The following is a 25162-nucleotide window of genomic DNA, read 5'->3' as shown; positions in this document are numbered from 1 at the left end:
GCAAAAGGCAGTCCTGTGTAACAGTGCAGCAGCTCTTTTGGAAAACGTCATGAGATTACAAAGCAGTCCTAGCCATTCTGCTCACTGATCATTCTCCTTTCTCTTCCAAAGAACTGAGCTTACCAAACACAGAGGAAGAGAACACTGCAGGAGTGATGAAAGCAAGACAAAGACAGATGGGAAAAGACTGTGTGTGTATGCTGGGAGACTCATAAGACCAAACGCCAGGGAAACAGGAAGAGAAAGTGTGAGCACTTGGACTGACACTTTACTGAAGCATGTGCTACCATTGGTATGAGTATGAGCCAATGATGACTCCAGTTACACACAGTTAGAGGGGGAACGAGCAAGAGCGGGTGCTTAATATTCCACGCACACACCGTTGCTCCACTATAGCAAGAGTTTAAAAATAGACCGCAGCAGACTTGTGGACTGAGGAGCTTAGCTAAAAAGAGAGGTACCGTCGCAGATGTAGAGGGAGATCCAGACCGGTCTGGAAGATGTCTAGTGTTTAGAAATATAAGCTAGAACTCCATACAAACCACAAGAATTGTGGTATTTGTCTTGTTTTCCTGCTGAAAAGCCTCCAGATGTTTGTGAGATGGAAAGACAAGAGCCGGATGGAAGAATGTCCTGCAGACATGGACATCTGTGACTGTCATTTCTCAGTTATTGCCAACTATGCCTATCAGAACCGTGTGTTGATGATGTGCCTTAAGCCATCTAAAAGTACAAAAAAAAAAAATCTTCGTTGAAATACTAAGTCTGAGCATGCAAAGGTCTTCCGAACACCTGGAGTAGTAGACTTTTGTTTCAGCTCTTCAGGTAACTGAGCTTGACTCGATTTTTTTTTATGGCATTTTGGTCCCTGCTATTCTTCTATATAGTTCATCTTAAATTGTTTTTTTACATAACATTTTTTGACACTAAAAACATTTGTATTTGGGAAAAAATGTGTATGTACCAAGGACAATGTTTGCTAATGGTACATTTCATGTGCATTTTTCTCCACTCCAATGGCTCTACTCTGTCAATCACATAGAAGAAGGTCAGTGCAGACAGAAATGTAGACATAATGAAGACATGCTGTTGTTCAAACTAAAATCAGATTAAAAAAATTCCTTAAAGTTACACAAATGTAGATGACAGAAATGCATGTGTAATAAAATTGGCCTTCAGTGTCATGATTTGAGGTTTGAGGAGAACCCCAACTGTAGAAGATCAGAAAAAAAGAGACAGGGGCTCCAGCAACTTTTAAGGAATAAACTAAAACATGACCTTAAACCAAATAAGTACAACGAAGTTTTAGGGCCAGCTTACAAAAAAAATGTTTTTTAAATTGCAACTTTTAAGATAACTTAACTTTTCCAACTTTTGAGATAAAAAGTCGTAACTGTTCAATTATGAGATTTTAAGTCGTAAATTTACGAGACGAGATGAAAATTTGTAAATTTAAAATGAAATTTAAATTTAAAAAATTCAGAGATTAACGAGTAAAAAATACCAAAGTTTTCCGTTTATCGGAGCCTAGCTTGAAGATGAAATATGTGGAGCCTTTCGTGAAGCTTTATTTCCGGATAGGTTTAAAAAACAGAGATTCTGAACCTTTTGACGACTCAAAATCTGATTATTTTCAGTGGAGCCGGCTTTCCGGGGTTCTGTGTCAGTAAAGCAGAGTTTCATATGTAAAATAAGGAGCTCAGAGACATGTTTGGGTATAGAGGACCGCTGCAGCCTTTATTTTCCTTTTCATTCTCACAACCTGAAGGTCATTTGTCACCTTACGTCATGAACCCGTCATCCGAACACCAATGCGGAAGTAAACAGTGTTACATACACCCGCTCCTCCAGATGAAATGTCCCATTTCAACATAAAACAATAAAGAGGAATGAAAACAATCTGTTATATTAACATTAGAACGTTGAAAATGCCAAAAAAGGGCTCCTCCTCGGATGGAAGCATCACACAAACGTAGAGATCTTGTCTTTGGAGGAAGAAGAAAGGATTGAAGTGTACAGCTGCAGGGATACCGCCGGCTTCATTGGGCTGCAGAGATCCTGCAAACCACCCATCAATTAATAAAACTTTAATAAATTGTAAATTAAATGAGCTTCCAAACATTTGGAACATTTGATTTGATTTGAAATGGTTTATTTCAAGCAATCAAATAGAAATGATACACAAAAGCAATACAATCATCAGTTATACATTCATACAGTAACTAATCAAACTTAGGATAATTAGGCATCTTAATAAATATTGCTTGAAAGGGAGTGGAAGGAAGCGAATTTATATAATCCCACCCGGTTATACTATAACCATTTTATTACATGATTTATCATTATCCGGTTCATACTTTTTATCAGACAGAATTAAGAATCGTAAAGTATCAATAAAGCACATGACAAAGAGGAATTACTTTAATTATTGTGTAAAAATAACTATTTCAGAAATCAACATTGCAAATGCAGATCAGTTATATAAAATGTATCCAGATTATGTTACTTATAAAAGTCATTCATATGATTAAAATATAATACTATATCAGTAAAACATTATCAATAAACATTCAGCTCACCTGTTCAACTAAGTCTAGTCAGTCTGTTCTGCTGCTGCGCGGCGTTCACCTGCTGCTCTGTATGCTCACTTCCACTTTAATCTCGTAAAATTACAATTTTTTTTCTTGTAAATTTACCAGTTTTCCCTGTACAACTTAAAATCTCGTAATTTTACTTCTTTTTTTTTGGGTGGCCCTAAAACTCCGTCGTAAAAAGGTAATCAAATGTGACATATTAACTGGTAAAACTCAAACATCACTTGTGGGGAAAACAACAAGGTGTCAATCAAAAAGAACTGACGATAATACCAACCAAAAACTTAACTGATGAGGCTGATTACTGAAACAAAACACAGTGTTCAAACAAATGACCAAAAATCCAAACTACCTTACAAAACCTGAATCCATAATACAACATACTGAAAACAAAAATATGACTAATGTAAAACCAAGGGGTACAAAAATGAAACCCAAGATCTTCACATTAGAATGCTGAAGCAGATGGACAGCAATATCCTGATGAAAAGCTAGGAGGTACTCCTGACAGGAATGAAATGAAATATACCTGTATTTTAAAGGTATAGAGGTTCAACAAAGAAGAAACCCTAAAATAAGGATACGCTGACACTTTGCTACTAGATGCCGAACGTCCAAAAAGAAGCAGAGGAAGTGCCTTGGCGGACTCGAGATGCTTGATACGGTGCAACATCCTCTACCTTTAAGCTGGCTCTGCGAACTCAGCAAAAAAAGTGTGGAGTTTCATCATATCGGCGCAGGCAGCCGCACCTTCCCAGGAGACTGCAAACAAAACAAGTACAACGCAAACACTCCCACCACAGACCACACCACATGCCCTAAAACAGACCTGCAGACAGTTAGAGGAACATTAATTAATCACTTCCAATCCGATTTTATTAACTCATTTTCACATATACCGGTACTCACTTCGTGAGTGCATTAACTCGTAAATGCAGATTTAATATTAAAACATACATTGTGGCTTGAGTTTTACTGCTCATATTTACAGAATAAAACTTAATTTCATTGACACGTTCAACATCTGTCTTTTTTCATACTGCAGCTCAGTTGAGTGTTCGTATTTGTGTTGTCTCATTGCCGCAAAGTAATTAGCAGAGGCAGCTTGTTCCCTTTTGACAGAGGGAGTGCTAATAACTTTTATCATGACAAGTCACTATTTCCTTAGCCCAACTTAAAGCTTCCGTCCTAAAGCAACTGTATACACACGCATGCACACACACACACAAATGCAAATGTACATAGAGGATATCACTGTCTGTAATGTGCAGAGCCAGCAGACACCCATCAGCATTGGAGTGTAATTAAAGCTTTTTGCCTTTCTGAAGCACTCTGCTCATACTTTGCAGACATATGACACCTAAAGAGTTTTTTTTATTCTAACCCTCATTGATAATGATGGTTGAAAGACAAAATAATAAAAATATACTATACAAAAAAAAAAAAAAACTCACCATGTGAGAAGTCTGGTTCTCTTTAGGTTAGAGTTCTCAACTGCAGGCTTGAGGGTCCTATGCAGTTTCGTAGCTGTTGTTAGGACTGCTCTTTTCCAGGCAGAGATTTGGGATGTTTTTTCTGGCATCTGCTGGAGCCATTTTCCCAGGTGGTGGGGCTCACAGCCCAGAGTGTTTCAATTACCATGGAAACCACTATTGCCATCACCTTAACCTTTTTTTTCCCCAGGTCTTCTCCCAGCCCATTTTATTTTGTTTTCTCAAGATCCTTCTCCATGATGTTGCCATCACTTGGGCATGACGCATGGATCACCTTCTTCTCCTTTTTGTCCAGCGTTACATTACCATTTTGTTGATTTTGATTTTGAAATCCCACACAATCTTAACTTGGTCAGTCGCGACCACCTACATCTTGACTTTGGGACTTCCAGCCCTATATTGAGGATGGTGTACAGATTATCACCTTCTGCAGGTGGTTTCTCACCCAAGCTGCACCCAAGTCTTCTACCATAAGCCTGGGAGCTTGAGGGTCCTGTGTAATATCTTTGCTGTCCCTATAACTGCAATTTTCTGGACTGAGGTGTCTGAGGATTTTCCAGGGACCTGCTGTAGCCACTTCTTCAGTTTATGGGGTTACTGCTCCGACTACCAAGGGTACCACTGTTAGCTTCACCTTCCAAGCTTTCTCCAGTTTTTTCCTTGACTCACTGATATTTTCACCCATTTTGCAAGATGTTCGACTTAAAAAGATGAGAGGTTTACTATTTTCTTCATAGTGAAAAACAGACTGGAATAAAAAGAATACAGGAAATCCTACTGTATTATTTTCAAAGCATTTACTGTATTTGTAGAATTGTGCAGAAAATAGGGTTTTGTTCTATACACTGTCGCTGCATTTTTGGCCCATTCTTCCATGCAGATCTTCTCAAGAGCTGTGATGTTTTGGGCTGATGCTGGACAATGCTGGCAAGGTCATGTTCGTAAAGAACAACTTGATCTCAAACATTTATACCTGGATGAATAAATGTATTACTACTACTACTACTACTACTACTACTACTACAACTCCTTTCCCTGGTGTCTTTAGACAGTTCATTGGCCTAGGCTATGGTGAAGACGTTGCAGTTTGACTGTTTAAGGCTTTGGACTGGTGTCTTTTATATAGATAATCAGTTCAAACAGGTGCCATTGTTGCAGGTAACAAATGGAGATGGAAGACATTCTTAAAGAAGAAGTAACAGTTCTGTGAGCTTTTTGTAGAAGCTAAAAAGGAATTTTCTGCACAACTGTACAAATGAATTTTTTTAAAAAATGTTTTAATTCTTTTTAAATTCTGTCTTTGAAGTGTATCTATGATAAACGCTACAGACACCACATCTTTTTAAGTGGGACCATTTGCAGAATCTATGACTGCCAAACACTTTTTTGATGTACTGTGTGCATCTGTGTGTGTGAGTATGTATGAGTATATCAACAAATTCAATGCCACTATAAAAACAAGCCCAAATAGAGAAGATGCACTTAAGGACAACTAAAAGGCCCTCAGAGATCATCTTTATTATATTGATTAAATAGCAACCAGATGAAACTGCATCATGAATAAAAGATTTAACCCCAGTTTGAGGAGAAATCTCTGCATAGTCATTTCCAAGTTCATGCCAGCAGTCTAGCTGCTTTCTCCACTGACATCCTTAGCAGACCCTCTGCTCTTCCCTAACAAGCTTTTCCCCACTTTGAAGTGAGACATGAAAGAGGAAAGACAAGCGGAAGAGGAGCACCAGAGAAAACTCCAGTGAGAACAAGAGAAGCCTCTCTCATTTCTGTAATGCCTTATAGAGTCCCCCTGCTGTACAGCCTCTGCTGGTGTGAGAAGGATTTCTCAGCCTGCCTCATTCTAACCAGAGTTGAGAGGCTAATACACATCTATTTTGTTAATCTCCTGAGACTCACTGCTGCTGCTCTAAAAAGACAGCATCCGGTACCTCTGACTCCTTACTGCACGCTGAGGTGGCCAAATACACTAAAAATGGGATCTGCATAACCAATATATACAGAGAACTTAAATGGTACTTGGTGTCCACTAAAGTATGTCTTAATATCTTTTTAAAAAAAGACATCTGCATTACAACATTTAAAATTAAAAAAAAAATATAACAGTGAAATAAATGTTTTCACTGCACCAGTTAGAGGAAATGGGATAATTGTGCTGACTCTGCTCAAATCATCTTCGGCTGTTCTCTAATGAAGAAAATTGCCCAGACTGAGCTGTCATGAGAATAAAACCATGACAAAAAAAGCTGTAAATCCCGCTAGTTTTCTAACTATGATATTGATGTGAAGCTTTGGTGCAATTGCAACAAGACAGATGTTACTCACTTTCAGGTACTCTGGGTTGTTATATACATTATAAATTAGACCTTCAATTTGAACTAACAGATAAATAACCCTCCTTGTTCTCAGCCTATCACAGTCATTCTCTGCAGTTTGCTGACGTCCTCCACCCCATTCTCCAGCTGGGGTGAAGCTTTGGAATGGTCTGGCCTCTAACCACCATCAGCGTTTAGGTACTGGGGTTTACACATCTATGGTTCGAGTTCATCGAAAGCATGCATGACATCATCAGCCCACAGTTTACCAGGCAAAGATTATGGACTTACTACATGCACATTTTTCTGTGACGCATATAAATTTTTACTCACATTCCTAATATCTCTCCTCATTGAAGTGTCTTCATCTCATCATTGCATCATCTTTACCAGTAGAATATTTTTTAATATTTTCTGGACTTTTTCAAAATGCAGTGTTATTAATCATGCATTTTGTGGTACAAGCAGCAAATTTGGAATGGATTTACCTGAGGATGCTCTCTTAAAAAAAGTACATTAGTAAGAAAATCTAAGATTTTAAAAAATAATTTTACAAACAGCATTTTGGATTTTTCTTGTGCCATAACCTGCTTTTCTGTAACATGGGTACATCCTGATGTACCAAAGTAAATCCATGCCACTTTAGGTGGCCGTACCACAAAATGCAGGATTTGTCGGAAACCTAACGAGCTCTGCTAAAAAGTCAGTGGAATATCTATGTGCAGAGAAACAACCTCAAAAAGAAAACAAAGGAGATACTCTTGACTTTTACTTCTTTAGCATTTACACCAGACAAGCACCCTTTGAAATATTTACTTATTTAAAAGTCAAACAAATCAATTTCCAACCTTTAAAAGAAATTTCAGAAGTTTTTAAAACGGATCGGCCCAGAAAACGATTCATTGGACATACATTTTGAAGATGGAAGCACATGATTTACAACACCAACAATTCCTACTTTGTTATTGTAATCATAGATGGGTGTGTGTATCTTGCTTTTTCATAAATTCTGTCCATCAAGTGATAGGATGGGGAAACCATAAACTAGTCACAGTCTGTCAATGGGCGTCATTTAGGAAGACAAACAACCAAAGCACTCCTTATGAGATTAAAGGCAACAATCAGCCTAATGTGGATGTTTTACCATAAGAAGAAGAGGCAGCATCACCAGAAAACCCAGCAAGTTTTTTTAGCTGCCTAAAATGAAAGCCTCGAGCACTAAACCTATGCTATATCCCAAAACTCCACAATAAACTTTAGTGGTCAAATACTTCTACTTACAAAGTAAAATAAATATCAATAAAAGCACTAATATTACATTAAAAGAGAACTATTGATTAGTATACCCACCTTTACATGAAACACCTGAGCATCAAATATTTTCACGCTGAATGGTTCACAGATTTTAATGAGTCAGATCAAATCCCAAAACATTCTGTTCACTCCTTAGATGACTTCATCCAAATGAATGAATACAGTCAGTGTGCACTCACAACATTTCACTACAGTCAGTCATTGTACTGTACTGCACCAACCTGACAGCACACCAAACCCTGCAGGCATATTTTAACATTTCCACACATAATGGATTTACGTAGTATTTAGCAGGCTGTCATCTCAGAAAGATGCGTCTGCTGCAGACTTCGGTGAGGCGGCTGATGGCTGCCACACAGCAGATCAGAGTCAGTCTGTCTAAAGCATATCCTACTGTACTCTTGTATAGTAAACCTTTGACACAAAAAATATCCAGGATTCAAGCTTTTATACTCTGGATTAATAAAGGCCTAAAAAAGGTTGGTGTATTCTATTTTCCATAGAAAACCCCATCCTGCAAACTAATATTTTTGTTTGCTTTTATTAATACAAACTTAAATTGCTATATAAATATTCAGTAACACAGACTCACTTCATTGTTTTTAGCATTATGTCTTTGAAGTGGATTTTTAAGCAGAATATAGTTGTGTTTTTTAAACTGAATATATTACAACCTCTATTCCAGTTATAGCAGCACAAACCAGGAGAAAAACACTCTGAAAGCAGAGAAAGCACTTTGGGCATAATAACCCCCTATTTCAATAATGCATTTTCAGCACAACGAGACAAGCTCCTTCCAAGTTCTGCATTTGACTTTAAACAAACAGCAAAAAACAATTTCATTAGCTAGTTTAAATTTGTGCCAAGAAAAAAAAAAATATATATATATATATATTCACACACACATACATGGAACATAGCAACCTCCCTGAACAGAATCCAGTAACCATCACGGTGGCAGACATCCAAGAAAGAGTCTCAGGTATGAAGAACTGGACAGCACCGGGCCCTGACATGATACATGCCTAAAGAAACTCACCGCAATCCACGAGCACCTGGCAGCGCAAATGAACCAGCTGCTAAGAGATGGGACTTACCCTGAATAGCTAACGGAAGGGCGAACGATCCTGATCCAGAAGGATCCCTCAAAGGGTGCAGTACCATCCAACTACCGGCCAATTAACTGTCTCTCCACAACATGGAAGCTCATGTCAGGCATCATTGTAACCAAGATAAATAGGCACATGGATCAACACATGAGCAACACACAGAAGGGCATTGGTAGAGACTCCAGAGGAGCCAAACACCAACTCCTGGTCGACAGAACAGTCGCTCAAGACTGCAGGTCACGACACACCAACATGTGCACAGCCTGGATTAATTACACGAAAGCCTATGACTCAATGCCACACACGTGGATCACTGAATGCTTGGAGCTGTACAACATCAACAGGACTCTAAGAGCCTTCATAGGAAACTCAATAAAGCTGTGGAAAACCACCCTTGAAGCCAATGGGGAGCCACTCCAGCCAACACGGACTGGCTGGAATAATATAATGGAACATGTGTACAGAATATGGACTGGAAACCCCAAGGTCAAAATGGGAAACACCTCCAAAGGTGGTAGAGAATGAAAGGGTACTTCCAGATCCAGACTGATAGGATGGTAATGGCGAACCAACCAGACATTGTAGTGGTGGATAAAGAACAGAGGAAAGCCATTGTGGAGGATGTGGCAGTGCCAAGCGATGGAAACATCAGGAAGAAGGAACATGAGAAACTGGAGAAATACCAGGGACTCAGAGAAGAACTGGAGAAAGCCTGGAAAGTGGAGGTGACAGTGGGGCCAGTGGTAATTGGAACACTCGGGGCAGAAACCCCCAAGCTGGAGGAGTGGCTGCAACAGATGCCTGGAAAGACCTCAGACCTCTCAGTCCAGAAAAGCGCAGTGCTAGGAACAGCTAAGATACTGCGCAGGACCCTCAAGCTCCCAGGCCTCTGGTAGAGAACCCGAGCTTGGAGGAGCAACCACCCGCGGAGGGTGAGAGGGGCGTTTTTTTCTTTTTATATATTCTGTAAATATATATATATATATATATATGTGTGTGTGTGTCAAAAATCCCAGAAGCGTTTGATAAAAGTTATGCCACTTTTTACTTTAAATATTAATAGTAAAGATAACATGTGTTTTTATCATTGCAATCGTCGGTTGACGTCATTAATGTTCACATTATTATCTTTATATATGCTTGTTATATTTTATTGTATTGTGACCATACAATATGCGTGTACTGATAATTATTTTTTTCTTTATAATATTTTTACATTATTTTTGTTCAAACCCCAGACTCTTCCAACTTTTTGCTCCACACATAGACACACAAAATCATCTAAGGTCGGTTTGTCCTATTGGTAATTTTCCGAATCCTCTTAGATTACCGGTATGTTAATTTTCTTCTACTATAAATAATTTCTGGATTGATTCAGAAGTTCATCTTTATTCAGTTATATTTAGGCTGCTATACTGTTTAAGTTAAAGTGCAGTCGTAGATGTTTAATTTAACTTTATGCGTATTTGTTGGTTATTTTTAATTTACTGATGTTTAAAGCAAACCTGTTGAGCTTAAATTCTGAATGAAAGCCATTTTCACCAACAAGGTACCAATGGAAACTTGGTCAAAATGAGCAAAGACATATTTTGTAAAGCTTACAAGAATTATTACTACATCTCTTCAGGATTTTGCCTGATCTTTGTTGCCAATATGCCAATTTTTTTGGTAAAACTACCAATAAAAATAATTGGGAATTTGTAAGGCCTTTTAAGTTCTCCTGTCCCTTCTGTAATCTTTTGAAAATTCAATGGTTGTTCAACTGTAAGAAGACATAAATACAAAAAATAATAATCATAAGTCGTATTCTTGTAAAAATATAAGCAAAATTTACCCAAAAAATTATAAACCAAAACTGATCTGAATCATGAAACTGTAAAGAAACATGATGAGAATCTGTGGGCAAACAACTGACAGCAATGTGAAAATATCCTCCGAGGGAGTAATTAACAAGGAAGAGACAGAAGAGGTAATTAACAGAAACCAGGTGTGAAAAAACTCTTGCCAAATTCACACCAAAAACATCATGGGGGCGTTACTTTGGTGAGAATTAGAGGTGACACTAAGTAGAGTTGATTAAAAAAAGAAAGTTAATTAACTAAACAAACAAACAAACCTAAAGGCAGGAATTGAACCTACACAAAGAAACCAAGCACAATAACATAAAAGAAATCTAACCTATCATTTATCCTAGAAAGTAATAAATCACTGCATTTAGCTTTTATTTTACCACTTTACTATTTGATTTGATTACACTTTACAAATATTAAACATCTTGGTTGATTAAGGATTTTTTATTTTTATTTTACAAAATTAATTTTGTTCAATTATTGAATGGCAAGCTGTCATTTACACCAAATCCTTATAATTTTTATCAGTATTTAATACTTTACTTTGCTAAAAATCTTTTTGGTTATGAAAAGCATGATGTCCTGCGGAATCTGTTCATATTTCTGGAAGCTTCTACTTTATCCAAATATTATAGTTTGCTGCAAACAGCTCTGGGCTGGGAAAATGTTAAACATAATTGTTCTGTTCTCTCTGCTGCTCACAAACAGAATATGAATGTGCCAGTGATAACACTTCATGATGGAACGTTGAATAAAAATGATAGAATATCTATGTACCATCTGCTGGGCGCTACTATTCTGTATTCAACGACTCCTCAAGGTCTGAAATTCAAGTTGCATGTATGATCTTCTTATTTCACACCCTTCAACTTTATAAATATGAACACTTCCGACTGTTTTTCTATAGTTTCTGTTAAAAACATGTAACCATTGACTGTATCCAGTGATGTGGTCTTGTGACCCATTGGTTGCCATTGAGCCATTTGAAAAGTGTTCATTTCTCTTGGTGAGGTGAATGAAGTTTGTTTTAGTTTTTTTTTTACCACAGACTGAGACAGAGATATGGGCATACCAAAAAGGTCGTAACCAGCAATATTTACAATTACAGAGTTTTAGGGTAGCAGCTGGGCTGGCCAGATGATCTCAAGAAACTGTTATTGTGTCCCACAAGTGTCTCCATCAAAGGTCTGCAACCACATGCGGCTGTTTTATCCCTCCATTCTGGCTCTTTGGCTTTAAAGAAAAATGCTAACAACTAACGGGTTTGTAATTTTGGTTCACTTGTTTCAATTAATTAAGTTATTTGTGTTCTGGTTTTTAACATGTCAGATAACGGAGCAAAATGATGGTAAAATATTTTACAATTTACAGTTTACAATTTATCATTAAAATAAGCATAAAGCACATATTCTTATCTTCCGCTGCACATCAGTGGCTAGTTGGTGTTCAGAGGCAAAATTCCTAAAACACATAAATGTATTTACATGTATATTTTTTTAAAACACTCTACACAAATGATGTCATGTTTGTATCAAATAGTAAAAGGGGAAAAAGGAGGATGGTGTGCCAAAGTCATGCAGAAAATGCCCTGGCTCTTATAGTATTAAAGATTGCAGACTCCTGCTATTGGTGTTTAAAAAAAAAGACCAACATTTTAAATCTAAACCCAAAGTGTCTGCAATGCAGGTTATCGTCACAGACTATTTGTGTAAAACATAATTATTTTATTGCCATGTACATGTTATGTTTGCTAATTCTGGTGCCAGAACATAAATGGTAATGTTGTTGCTGAAAACAACAATCATTTAAGCTGATGATCCAATTTATGATTCTATGTAGACCAGTTATGCTGTGTCATGAGACTCGTATTATAAAATAATAACACATTTCATTTCTTCTCTTGCTGAGGATAATATGCCAACAGAGGGTAGATTCCTCTCAATAGAAGCTACACAATAAATTGCACATTTTGTCCCTACAGTGTGCTTTCGGGTTCTGAAAGAGTGGGATCAGCCTATCCTGACAGCCAAACCCTTTGAATCATGCTTGACAAGGAGAATAGTAGGAGTCAGAAGGGAACAAGTGCTGGAAACCCTCTAAAAAAAAGACAAAGTAAAAAAAAATCAGATTGCACCAGAAGTTTGTCGGATCAAACTAAAAAACTGTCTGGTTTTGTCACGGACACTGAACTGCCTCAAAGGAAAAATGAAGTTGTCAATCAAGAAGAAATGTTTTTCTCTGCTGGTGTATTTGGTTTAAATAGAACTTATCTCTGAAAAGACACAACCATTGACTGTGTATGAAACCAGACTGAGTGAGTGTGACATCACAATAACTGACTTTCGGCTCCAGCGAAATTAAGTCAATTAAGTTGCCATTTTTCCATGATACGAACGCCGCCATCTTGGAACCGGAAATCGTCAGTAAACAGTGATCGGTCCAAGTCGGTCTGAGACCATGGCAACCGCTCTAACCAATCAGGAAAAAAGCTTCTTGGAAGGCCACACCCCCACCACAAGAAAGTCCGCTTAGGAGAATCTGTTAATGAATAGTTTTTAATGTTTGACATGAAACCACTCACTTTTATTGAGTCATTTGATTGGTCAGCTTTTAACTGGTATAAGTTCAAATAAAAAAAGTAAAGCCTGTTCAGATAACTGTGTTGTAATATTCATTCATTTATCTTCTAATCCGTTTTATCCTTTTCAGGGTCATGCGTTGTTGTAATATTGGGCTATATAAAAAAAACTGAATTGAATTGAATGAAAAAGCTAGCAGAGCAAGAATTGGTCATTCTGACAAATCACCAGCTATTACTCTGACTCCTGAGCCTGCTTTCAGTGGAAGGGATGTGGACTTCCAACAAGCTCACTACTGATTAGATAAATGGACGGACGGACAGATAGATGGATTGATATGCTTTTGTTGTCACTGTCCACTTGGACAATGAAATTGAAGCCATCACCATTTACAGTGCAAAGACAAAAACTAACGAAGTATAGTAAAACTAATATCCCTATGTACAATAGGTACAAAAGGTACAACAGAAGTCTGCAAATATGCAAAATATGAAATCTGCAAATATAAAAATGTCCGTAATTGTGGGCAGAGTGATATGTACAGATATAAACATGTCAGATGAGCAAAAACAGCGTGGAGGTAGGGACCTCCATTAGCGACCATGGTTGCCATAGAAACATTGATTCAGACTGACCCAGGCCAATCACTGCTTACTAACCTCGTCTGGCTCCAAATGGCATTGTCCATATGGCGGAAAAATGGCAACAGAATTGACTTCATTTCGTCGGAGCCGGACCTAAAGCATTTTCTATGGATGACATCACACTCCAGTTCTCTTATAGAGTCGATAAAAACAGTGGGAACCTGAGGGGGGAGGGGTCTCATCCATGTCCAGGGCTCAGTCAATGGACATAGTACACTACACGTCATGAACGTCATTTGGAGGCTTGTACAAGTCTACATGGTTAAAACATACGGGGTTTCGTCTACAGACCTACATCTTCATCCATTTCTCTGTGCTATTAATCTCCATCTCCACCAAACTTCACACTATTCTGTATTTGCTCTTGTCTGAGCCCTCTTTGAGAGGCTCGCTCCACTCCCAAAAAACAACTGCTACAGACAAAACCGTACTTGAGAACTTAGAACTAGACACATAACAAATGTGTTAAACATGTATACAATTGGCACATACAAAAACAAGTCAGACAAAAATTTCATCCAAATGGTTTGCAAAATTTACCCAACAAGTTAAAATGTGCCTATAATTTATTCATATAAGGATAAACATCTGTTTGTAAAAGATGCAAAAACCAACTTTTTTTGGGGAACCTCCAACAGAAGTTTAAAAACATGGCGAAAAAGTGAACTAATGTACTATTTTTCATTGGGGTTTTGTCCAAAAGGTATTTCATGAATCGCATAAAAAAAAGCAAATTATGTTTAATAATCGCCCTGTGAGCTAGAAGGATCTAATGCCAATGGAGAAAGCAAAGACATTGAGCACTTGTTAGCAACAAATAATGTCCTTTAAAGTGAAAAATAAACCTGAAACTAGAACAAAGAAATAAACGTGTGACTGTGGAATGCGTCAACTTGAAAGTGTCAGAAGCTGTTGAAGACTTGCTTTGTCGTTGCTGTCACTTCTAACACACATGCACGTGTTGATGGCCTTTGTCTGCTGTCTTCTTTCATTCAACACAATCTATTCAAGTATAACAAATCAAACCCAACTCAGGCAACCAGGTTAGACCGCACTCAACATATTACAAATACAGACAAGCGGAAGACGCATGCACTTTACCGTTCAACTTCCTGCTGACTAAAGAATACACGCCATGTCAGGTCTTCATTAATAACAGAGGAGCATTAGGTCAAATATTAAAAACGTTGAAAGTTTCCTATTGTCTGACTCATTTTCCTCAAATCTAACCAATTTCAGAGGATTTCAACTTGAAAAATGTTGCTATGGCTGGTCTGTGTTAAGCTAAATAAGCAAACAACAAAAAGGCGAAAGAAAGACGATTTAAAACAGGAAAGGAACAGCTCCTTTTAACTAAAAACAAGTACCGTTTACCAGATAGTGGATTGCTAATTTGAAGTTATTAATAACTCAGTCTTTATCAAAATCAGATTTAATTATAATGAGTCCAAAAACATGCTTCATTGAATGTGAGTCTGCATGGGTGTGATTGTGCCCCTGCGACAGACTGGCGACCTGTCCAGGATGTCCCCTGCCTTCGCCCATGTGTGGCCGGGTTAGGCTCCGGCAGCCATGCGACCCCGAAGGGGACAAAACCGGTTTGGAAGATGAATGAATGAATGAGTCCAAATGAAATCTCATACCCAGTTGTCATGGGTTTGTGCACATATACTGCATTAGGGCACTGTTCAAAAGCCACCTGCTGCAGGTAAGGAAACTTCCAGCTGAATCCAAAGTGAGCTTAATATCCTATTGTATAAAGATCTCCTGGATGGCGATGCAGGTACGTGGTCACGGTTAACAACAAGCAACTGAAAAAAATCGAATGCGTTTTAAGAGTTCTGATTTCAGGATTTTCTCATATTCTGGTGATCACCTGCTTTATCCTGTCACTCAGAACCTGAAAAGGCACCCTAAATGGTTGGAGAAGAATAAGCCCCTTAAAGCCCTAAAGAGTTTTCCACCCCACTATAAGGGAGGAGTTAAGTGAGGTGACTGGAAAATAGAAGCTTGCTAATTATGTAATATAACCACCTCCTCACTTAGCATCATGGCCCATAACAAATTTAAAACTACATTTCCCCTTTGGAGCCTTGACTGTGACATAAAGCACCTTTGCCGATTTTAAGCTATAGTGTAGTCAGAGAAAAGGATTTTCAAAACCCTTTTTAGGTAGCATTAGAACATAAACATGTTCTTTTGACTGTTAGAATTTAAAAACATAAAGCATTCTTTTGAAAAGCCATGAAGGTGAGGCTCTTTGTGTGCCAAGAGCTTGTCTCTTGGTCAGACAAATGTTTAAAACATGACTTTAACTTAACAGGAAATCATTCTTAAGAGTTCTAATGTGTCCAAACAGAAACTGTAAAAAAGAGAGATCAGCTCAATTTGACCACATTTTATTGTACACACGGCTCAAAACCAGGGTAGGTAAAATAAAATAAAATAAAATAAAACACAAAACAGTGCAGAACTAGTCTCATCCTGACACGTGAAAATGTAGTAATGTCTTTTTAACAATATGAGATGCAGCTAGAATGTTAAAATCCTTAAACTGTCTGCTTGGTCCAGAAAATCCAGAACCATCAGCTGACTTCTTAAACACCAGATTAATGCATCCAAAAATGGACAAGCATCCAACAACAACAGATTATACACATTTGTGTTAGTGTAAACTTATGACTCTGTGTCTGGATTTAATCTGTTTTCCAAATCACGCACCCCTTTCAGTCATGGCATGTCCTCACATGCAATTCTTTGACAACAGCATCATCTGCAGCCTTTTATGATGACGAACATCTGACTACAACCAGATGTGTATTTAAACTGGCTTCACCCAAAGCAAAAACACCTGCTTAATCATGTGGATTTTTTTAAACTTACATCTGACAGAGAGACCTATGCGAGCAGACGTCGGTTTTTAAGTGGCTGACGCGTCGCCCCACCAAAAAGGTGATAAACAGGAACCGTCGTCGGTTCCCACTGACCTGAATCGTGCAGGTGTACTCCGAGTCGTCCAGCAGTCTCACGGTGCAGTTGCATTCCCTGTCCAGACTCCTGATGCTGCTGCTCATCAGTCTGCTCAGCATCTTTTCGATTGTCTGCGAACCGGACCAGACACAAGTGCACGCAGACACGGGTTCACCTTCCGTCGCGTTAGCAGCGCCCCGGCTCCGTGCTCCAACACCTGGTCAGCGGCTGTGCGGGGAGGCGGCGGAGGCGCATCGTTTCATCAACGCGTGAGCGCTGAGTGGCCGAGGAGCTGCGCGTCTTCAGTCAGAGAATCGAAACACTCCTGCTGCTGCTGCCGCTGCTGCATCTGCTGCCTCTCTCTGGTCCGGTTCAGTTGCCCCACTCTCACCACACCCTCCCTGCCAGCCCCCCTGCCCTTGCCATGTCTGTCAGCTCTGCTTGACTGATTGTGAATGAGTGTGAGCCTCCTCAGTGGTGACAAGGATGCAGCCTGCGGAGTCACAAGCACGAGGCGAAATTCCGATAGGCTAAACGTCGTGACTGTAGACGCATACTTTCCAATAATAAGACAACGGGGCACCAAGTTTTACCAAAACAAACAGGGGGTTTGTGCAGAATTTAATGAATTAAAATACAGATAAAACGTAATTCTGTAATAGTTACACAAATTTACACTTTTCTCATTAAAAATATTAGTTAAAGTTGTCTTTTTAATTTAATAAGGGGAGAAAGAAATACTATATAAATTGCTTGAATACCAAGTACTCTGATTTTTGCTCATTTAATGTATTTTTTATTATTTCTGTTGTTATTAATTAGTTTATTTCCTGAAAAAGACTTGTGCCGTATACAATCTAAAAAGCGGTCGCTTTTTCTTTCTTTTTTTGTGAAATGTCTCCCTCTGTTGGTTGTTTGTAAAAATGTCAACGTTTTAAGAATACAATGAAATTAGCAGTTTGACATAAACGGTAACTATGTTTGAACCAACTGTCTACGATTACACAGAGAAGTATATTATCTTACGTAAATTCATACATGTTACTGTTTTTGCCAATGATCACAGCAAAACTGTCAAAAAAGAGTCGCCCGTGACTTACAATGCCGTGACCCGGATTCGAACCGGGGTTGCTGCGGCCACAACGCAGAGTACTAACCACTATACGATCACGGCAAGATGCGATGACGTCTGCAACAGTTAGGGATTTAAACTTCAGTGACAAACATATATGGTTTAATTGGATAGTTCTGTTATTATATCATTTCATTAACTAGTTACAGTTTCGTTTTATCACAAAAGAGGAATCTCACACATTTTAGATAACCTTTACAAAATACATTTCAGGCACAATCTGCCATTACCTGCACAATGCTGACATCTAGTGGACAAGTTGTGATTCCCTGTGTGGTTACAGGATGCGTCATGTGACTAACTCTTTTCTGATTGGTAGATTTTCCGGCATACGTAACACTTTTCTTGTTTTGTAACTCGAACAGCGTGCCTGTTATCAAACTGATTTTTTTTTTTTCAGCAAACCAGGTCTGAGTTTTCACAGTCCGGAGCGTAGCTGCAGGTAATAAGATTAAACTGCACTCCTGCATTTTGTCTCTGTTAACAGGACGTTGCTTTCATTTTAGGCAACTCATCAGCATGATGTGTTAATATCTCAGTTTTGAGTTTAATCAAAGGACAACAAAGTAATTAGGGAATGAAGAATTAAACTTCAGCTAGCTTTACGTCAAACTATTTTAAAATTGTTCTGTGGACGTTAGTTTACTTCCAATTTTTTTTACGACCTTTACTCGCAGTTTTCACGCGGCGTCTCTCTTTTCCACGTATGCAGTAAGTTTCCCCCGCGTGCTTTGCTTTGCACCCACAGGTCTTCATCATGGCTCACGTGTGCATTCACTGGTTCCGCAAGGGACTCCGGTTGCACGACAACCCAGCACTGATGGCAGCTCTCAGAGACTGCAAGGAGCTGTACCCGCTCTTCATCCTGGACCCCTACCTCTATGACCAGAACCTGGCCGGCATCAACCGCCTGAGATTCCTCATTAGTTCTCTTCAAGACCTGGACTGCAGCCTGAGGAAGCTCAACTCCAGGTAACAGACACATTCAGGACCAGGGGTCTAAGTTCATCAATCTATTAAATCTATATCTATCTTCTCCTTTGATCTTTTTTAAATGTATTATAAGTGTTATGTTGAATGCTGTAACTTTTCTTCTTAGATCATTTTGGATGTTTATCCGGTCTTGTTCAGGACGTATAGTTTCTATCCATAACTTCGGCTGTCAGACTCTCTTTGTGTTGTCTTTGGATCGGTTAGACTGTTTGTCGTCAGAGGAAAGCCAGAAGAAGTTCTCCCCAAACTGTTCACAAAGTGGAATGTCACAAAGCTGACCTATGAGTACGACACAGAGCCGTACAGCCGGAGCAGAGACAAAAACGTCACCATGCTGGCCGAGGAACAGCGAATTCAAGTCATCTACAAAATCTCCCATACGCTTTATGATATAGACAGGTATTGGACATTTTAGATATACTTGCACAAAGTGCTTTTCTGAAATGTAATTTTGTTGTTTCTGTTGTTTTACTGAAGTGTGTTTTGATCTTTATAGGATCATTGAGGAAAACAATGGGAAGCCTCCTCTCACTTACAATCGTTTGAGAGACATAGTGAAAGCTTTGGGTTCACCGAAGAAACCGATTCCTGCCCCAACCGTGGAGGACATGAAAAGTACCTTAAACTTTCTACATTCCCACCGGATTATTTGTTGAAACTGCCTGAATTGATGAGTGTCTATTTGTCCTCTGTATAAACGTCAACTTCCAGTAGTAACTGGATTAAATGCTTTTCTGTTTTAGATATAGCGCCTTTCTCAGAGAAACACAAACCGGAATACGGGATTCCTTCACTGGAGGAGCTCGGCCTGGACACCTCCTCTCTTGCAGAAGAGATTTTTCCAGGAGGGGAACAGGAAGCTCTTAGGAGGCTGGATACATACATGCAAAGACCAGTTAAGCGGCTTCCTGATGATTCCTAATCTTTAGTTTGTGGTGTGAAGAAGTACACCTTCAAAAGTACAGTTTAGAATATATTTGTCCTTCCAGTTTAAAGGTTTCCTTTTATGTTTAGGGGTGGGTTTGCAGTTTTGAGAAGCCAAACACATCTCCAAACTCTCTGAGCCCCAGCACCACCGTCCTCAGTCCATATGTGACTTTTGGCTGTCTGTCAGCAAGAACCTTCTGGTGGAGACTCGCAGAAGTTTACCAAGGGGTGAGTGTTGAGCAGATCTACACATGAACAAAGTTTAAAGACTCACTCCAATGAAAATGTAGGGTTTTTAACATGTTCTTTTGACATTTTTCTGATGATAGAGGCCATTTATTCAGAAAATGAAGCTTAAAATTGCCTTTCTGAGTGTTTCTTTATTTAAATCTTTGTGAATCATAAGATGAAAAAAGTCAAATAGTGACTCTACGGCTGGATAGATGTATTTTTCTATTTCAAAACTGTACGGCTGGCTAGTTCCCATATTGCTCGCCATTTTTGTTGCACCAGTAATGTTAGGTTGGTGGTGTGAGGGGCTGTAAGCTAGTGGAAGAGCATGTAAACAGAGAGCTCTCAGAAATGAGGAAGGGGAGGGGAGCAGGGTTGTTTCACGCCAGCAGTTTCACCCACAACTCAGAGCCGACTTTCTAAATAAATCAGTGTTTTTCAACCTTTTTTTAAGCCAAGATAGACTTTTTTCCTGACTAAAGTCACAAAACGCACCAGCAAACAAACAAAAAACCAGAAACTCTACAGTCTGTATTGATCTACAGTCCCTCCATGATCTCGCGTGCATTTATGTGTCATATTTGAGGCTCAAAAATGTGACGTTGCAGCTGTTTTTCTCCTAAAAGTTGCAATAATTGTCATTAATAATTTTCAAATAGTTTATTTGAAAAGTTGCCCAAGTTGTTGTTTTTCCCTCCAATTAATTAAAATGCAATTTCATGTAAACCTCACAAAAAGCAAATAAAATGGTAATAAAATGGTAATTTATTTTTTAAATAGGCCTATTTGTTTTTTTTGTGACAGAGAAACTGTAGTTTTTATATAAAATATATGATCACAGCATGTTTGATACATTTTATTATAAAAAGCCTAACATTATAGTCATGTTTATGGGTTTAATTATAACTACACAAAATGTGAACAGTTTTATTTGTCTTTCTTTTGTCTAAATTAAAAACAAAAATGTTTATTTTTGGGATATTAAATTGTTTCATTTTAGTTAAACATGTCTATTGGCCAAGTGAAAAGTGGGTCTTTAATGATAAGTCGTCCACAAATTCTAAAGCACAACATAATTTTTCACAGAAAAAGCACTCTGATCCTCCGGTCTCCCTACACGGTCAGTTGCTCTGGAGAGAGTTTTTCTACACGGCGAGTGTGGGAATTCCAAACTTCAACAAGATGACGGGCAACCCCGCTTGTACTCAGGTGGATTGGGATGAAAACCAGGAGTATCTAGCTGCTTGGAGAGAGGTACTGGCTGTTCTCAGAGTCTCCCCTTTATTTATTGCTGTTTCTAAAAGTGTCACGTCGTGTTCTCCAAACCTTTTCAGGCTCGGACCGGCTTCCCCTTCATCGATGCCATCATGACTCAGCTGAGACAAGAAGGATGGATTCACCACCTGGCCAGACACGCCGTTGCCTGTTTCCTCACCAGAGGAGACCTGTGGATCAGCTGGGAGGAAGGACAGAAGGTGCATAGATGTTTGTTAAAATCATTTTTTAGATAATATCTATGTATAGAAATATTAGTGCTGTCATGTGATAAATGGTTTTGTGTGATTAATTAATTATGACCTGTATTTAATCTCATCCATTTTAATCTCACCTAATAATTACTGTAAAAAGCCTAATTTTGTGATATTTTCTTCTAAATTCGTGACATTGTGGTGCAGAAAAAGATCAAATTACATTTAAAAAAGTGGCTATAGGAAGTTTTCCTAATAAAAAAAATATTCCAACGTTTACTCCAAGAAGGGATATTTTTTTCAGTGTCGAACAAATGTAGATAATTTGATACATAAATATTTATTTTGTTTATCTTCCTTAATTGTTTTAATATAACCAATTTTAATGATGACAGTTGCTCAGATATACACTTCAACAAGCAGTTTTTCTAGCCATAAAATGGACAAATGTATTTAATGTCAGTTCAAAGTTTTTAATCTTTGGAGTATTTTGTGCTGTCACACAGGAATACACAAATTAATAAAGTATTTTCAGGCTTAAAGCCATGTCAGAGGTAACAGTTCACTGTCCCATGGTAAATGGTGTAACTTCCCATTCACCCCTACACACACATTCACACACTGATGGCAGCTCTGCTGCCCATCACTGGTGCCAATGTATAACCACCAGGAGCAATGTGAGGTTCAATGCCTTGCCCAAGGATGCTTCAATGCACGAACATGCAGGGAGGGAATTGAACCTGTGATCTTCCAATCAGAGGTCGACCGTTTTACCTCTGCATCACGGCTGCCTGCCTATGTTCTTAGTAATGCCCGTGATATCGGTATAAACCTTATATTTCAACAGCCATATGGACATTTGTGAAGTATTTGTGTTCTCAATAATCCCCGCTACAATTTAAACAAAAATCCTAAATATTTAAACAAAAATACTATTTTGATCCTCTGTGTTTCCTTCATTAGGTTTTTGAGAAGCTCCTGTTGGACGGAGATTGGGCTCTGAATGCTGGAAACTGGCAGTGGCTGTCTGCAAGCACCTTCTTCCACCAGTTTTTCCGGGTATATTCCCCTGTCGCCTTCGGCAAGAAGACAGACAAAAATGGCGACTACATAAAGTAACGTTCAGTACCTTTTAATGAAGCATGAAGGAAAATGGAGGTTGTAAAATAATTTAGCCTCTGTGGCGTTTTGCAGAAAGTACCTTCCCATTCTCAAGAAGTTCCCACCACAATACATCTATGAGCCCTGGAAAGCTCCCCGCAGTGTCCAGCAGGCAGCAGGATGCATTGTGGGTAAAGACTACCCAAAGCCAATCATAGAGCATGAAGTTATCAGCAAGAAGAACATTCAGAGGATGAAGCAGGCTTATGCCCGGAGAACTTCAGGCAGCACTGAGTCTCCAACCAAGAAACAAGGTAACTTTGTTTACTTTATCTCCTAAAGATGTTCGTGCGTCTAGTGGATTCTACTTTACGAAGTGAACATTTCTGTTTGTTTTTTTTTCTTTTAAGGTGTAAAGCGCAAAGCTCCAACTGTTGTCGACTTGATCCAGAAGAAACAAAAAAGGAGTTAAACAAATAATATGAATACAGTTAAATGTTCCCTAAAGAATCTACCAAAAAAACTCCATTTTAAGTTATTTCAGTTAAAGGTTATGGGGTTCTTTCAATACTGAATCTATTTTACAATTATTTTTATTTTTACACATTTTTACTTCTCTTTTTCTTTGGACTTTAGCTTGATGTTAAAAGCAAAAAGTTATGGTTAAGATACTTTTAACTGTTTATTTATGTCAAATGTTACTTAGATTTTATGCATTTCATGTTGCATTAAACCTTAACCTCATGTTTTTGGCCAAACTAATGGTTGATGTTGACTAAAGTCTTCAATAAGGGCTACTTTACCCAGTGTAAGGTGGTAGTAAAACAACAAAACAGTTTGATTAAAGGATTTTTCTTTGATAAAATATTTTAAGGCAGATAATAGAAATAGATTTAAATGGACAGAAAATATCTTTAGGTGTTTACAAGTTTGAAAGTTTTTTTTCTCAGGATGAAATGGCAACAAACGTTTCAATATTGTTTTTACCTAAAGATTAAAAAAAAATATTTTTTACAGAAGTGAGAGTTTCTCTGGGAGTTAAAGCCAATTATTAAAGAACAATGTATATATTTTGCCTTGAATGTTTTTCCAGCTAACGTAAAATTCAAAATGTTTACCTGTTTATCACTTGTTAAAACAATAGTTAAGTTAGTCAACATGAACATCTCAATACAAATACAACACAATACAAAATCTCTGCTTCAAGTTTCCACTAGAGGGGGCTGCTGTTCTGTTTAGAGAAACGTGTTTCATTTTTGATCAGTTGAACATCTGACCAACACCTAAGTGGATTAAAGAAATCTCATCAATAAAGATACAAAAGTGACTATATACGTGTATTTTTCTTTGCTTTTCTATATGCATTTCTTAATGAAGAACCTTTTTTTAGACGTTTGTATTCCAATACACTAAATAGCTTACATTAAACAGTTATGCAGATAGCACTGAAGTACAAATTGACTTAACAGTACAAGTAACACAAAAAATAAAGCAAATATTTATGTATATATTGTTCTAATGTCATGGTAACCATACGCAATTAGCTAAGAATGCAGTTAAAGCCAGGCAGAACAAAAATGCCTTCAGCTGTGTTTAAACAGCGTCTGCTTGGGTGAGCAGCGCCCATCAGGAAGCAGCTAAAAGCTCCTAGGTGATGCAAGAGGTCTGACTTAAAGGAACGTCCCTAATGTACATTTCTGAACTTCCTGGTAAACCGACCATTTTAACGTCTAGAATGTAATAAAATATGTTTACGGTAACAGCATTAGACAGAAATCTGGCAAAAAGTCTATATAATTTAAATGTGGAAAATAATCAACATTTAACCCCTTATAGCTATTAAAATGATGCTTTTGCGTTCAAGTAGATGCTAAATTAAGGTATTTTTGGAAACGAAGTGATTTGATGAAAATATACATCAATAGGCATCAAGGGCTAAGATCCCAACTTCAACATTGACCCCAGAATCTGGTAAACGTCTGTTCCAGAAGCCATGTAGAAATAAAAGGACAGCACATTGTGAGTGTTCACTCTGTGTGCTTGTGATTGGCAGAGGGGTAGTGAGACAAGTGCAACTCTGCATAAAGGCAAATAGGGTGTGTGGGGGGTGGGGGTGCGCAGACACACAGCTGTTCTTGTGAGTTAAGTGTTCTCCTGTTTCTGCTTCCTTGGAGCTGACACTGGTGTGAATTTCGAGGGGATGATGTCAGGACCTCAGCAGCGGGGCAGATGGCGGTTACAAAGCCAAGCTCCATTTCCACAGAGACCTGTCAACTGCGAAACAATCTGGTGTCCAGCAGTCTATAAGACTTTGTTTCCGGGATCCATTAATCACTCCAGAAGAATACTAGGATTATTTTCCATAACTTCGAAATTTTACGTTTTAGTCATTTAAGCATCTATCCATTCACTTGCCATTATAAATGTGT

The 25162-nt window shown here is 38.3% G+C and overlaps 2 protein-coding genes and 1 non-coding gene across 5 annotated transcripts in view; 1 reads left to right on the top strand and 2 right to left on the bottom strand.

Moving 5' to 3' along the window:
• The window catches only part of LOC101175227 (FERM domain-containing protein 5), a 68581-nt gene extending 51195 nt beyond the window's left edge, over nt 1–17386 (bottom strand). Inside the window, exon 1 of one of the 2 annotated variants that reach the window (XM_023953579.2) lies at nt 16898–17386. In XM_023953579.2, the coding sequence (XP_023809347.1) occupies nt 16898–16999 (102 nt within the window). In that variant the 5' untranslated portion in view covers nt 17000–17386. The remainder of the gene's footprint in view (nt 1–16897) is intronic. The other variant, XM_078944603.1, reaches the window with a different exon arrangement.
• Nucleotides 17387–17982: 596 nt separating this feature from the next.
• trnah-gug (transfer RNA histidin (anticodon GUG)) lies at nt 17983–18054 on the bottom strand. The gene has a single exon. It is a non-coding gene; the product is annotated as a tRNA-His (tRNA).
• Nucleotides 18055–18309: 255 nt separating this feature from the next.
• cry5 (cryptochrome circadian regulator 5) lies at nt 18310–24065 on the top strand. Of its 2 annotated transcripts, XM_078944607.1 has the most exons (12): nt 18310–18327; nt 18413–18454; nt 18761–18984; nt 19210–19404; nt 19502–19620; nt 19749–19900; nt 20020–20160; nt 21250–21417; nt 21498–21638; nt 22596–22747; nt 22827–23047; nt 23144–24065. In XM_078944607.1, the coding sequence occupies exons 3-12, from the start codon at nt 18770–18772 to the stop codon at nt 23203–23205; spliced, it is 1566 nt and encodes a 521-aa protein (XP_078800733.1). In that variant the 5' UTR covers nt 18310–18327; nt 18413–18454; nt 18761–18769; the 3' UTR covers nt 23206–24065. The 2 variants fall into 2 exon arrangements, with proteins under 2 accessions (XP_078800733.1, XP_004067451.1); XM_004067403.4 differs by having other exon boundaries at nt 18318–18454.
• The last annotated feature ends 1097 nt before the right edge of the window (nt 24066–25162 follow it).

The sequence above is a fragment of the Oryzias latipes genome, chromosome 3, assembly GCF_053564925.1.
Source record: "Oryzias latipes strain Hd-rR chromosome 3, Olatipes_Hd-rR_3.1".
Taxonomy (NCBI): Eukaryota; Metazoa; Chordata; class Actinopteri; order Beloniformes; family Adrianichthyidae; genus Oryzias; species Oryzias latipes.
Note: the sequence above shows the minus strand (reverse complement) of the source record. Positions and strands in the feature narration are given on the sequence as shown.

Excerpts from the sequence above, each read along its gene's own strand:
- cry5 (XM_078944607.1), top strand. The coding sequence starts at position 18,770 with ATGGCTCACGTGTGCATTCACTGGTTCCGCAAGGGACTCCGGTTGCAC. Across the intron at positions 19,621-19,748 it reads AACCGTGGAGGACATGAAAA|ATATAGCGCCTTTCTCAGAG; the intron begins GTACCTTAAACT and ends TTTCTGTTTTAG. Across the intron at positions 19,901-20,019 it reads ATACATACATGCAAAGACCA|GGGTGGGTTTGCAGTTTTGA; the intron begins GTTAAGCGGCTT and ends TTTTATGTTTAG.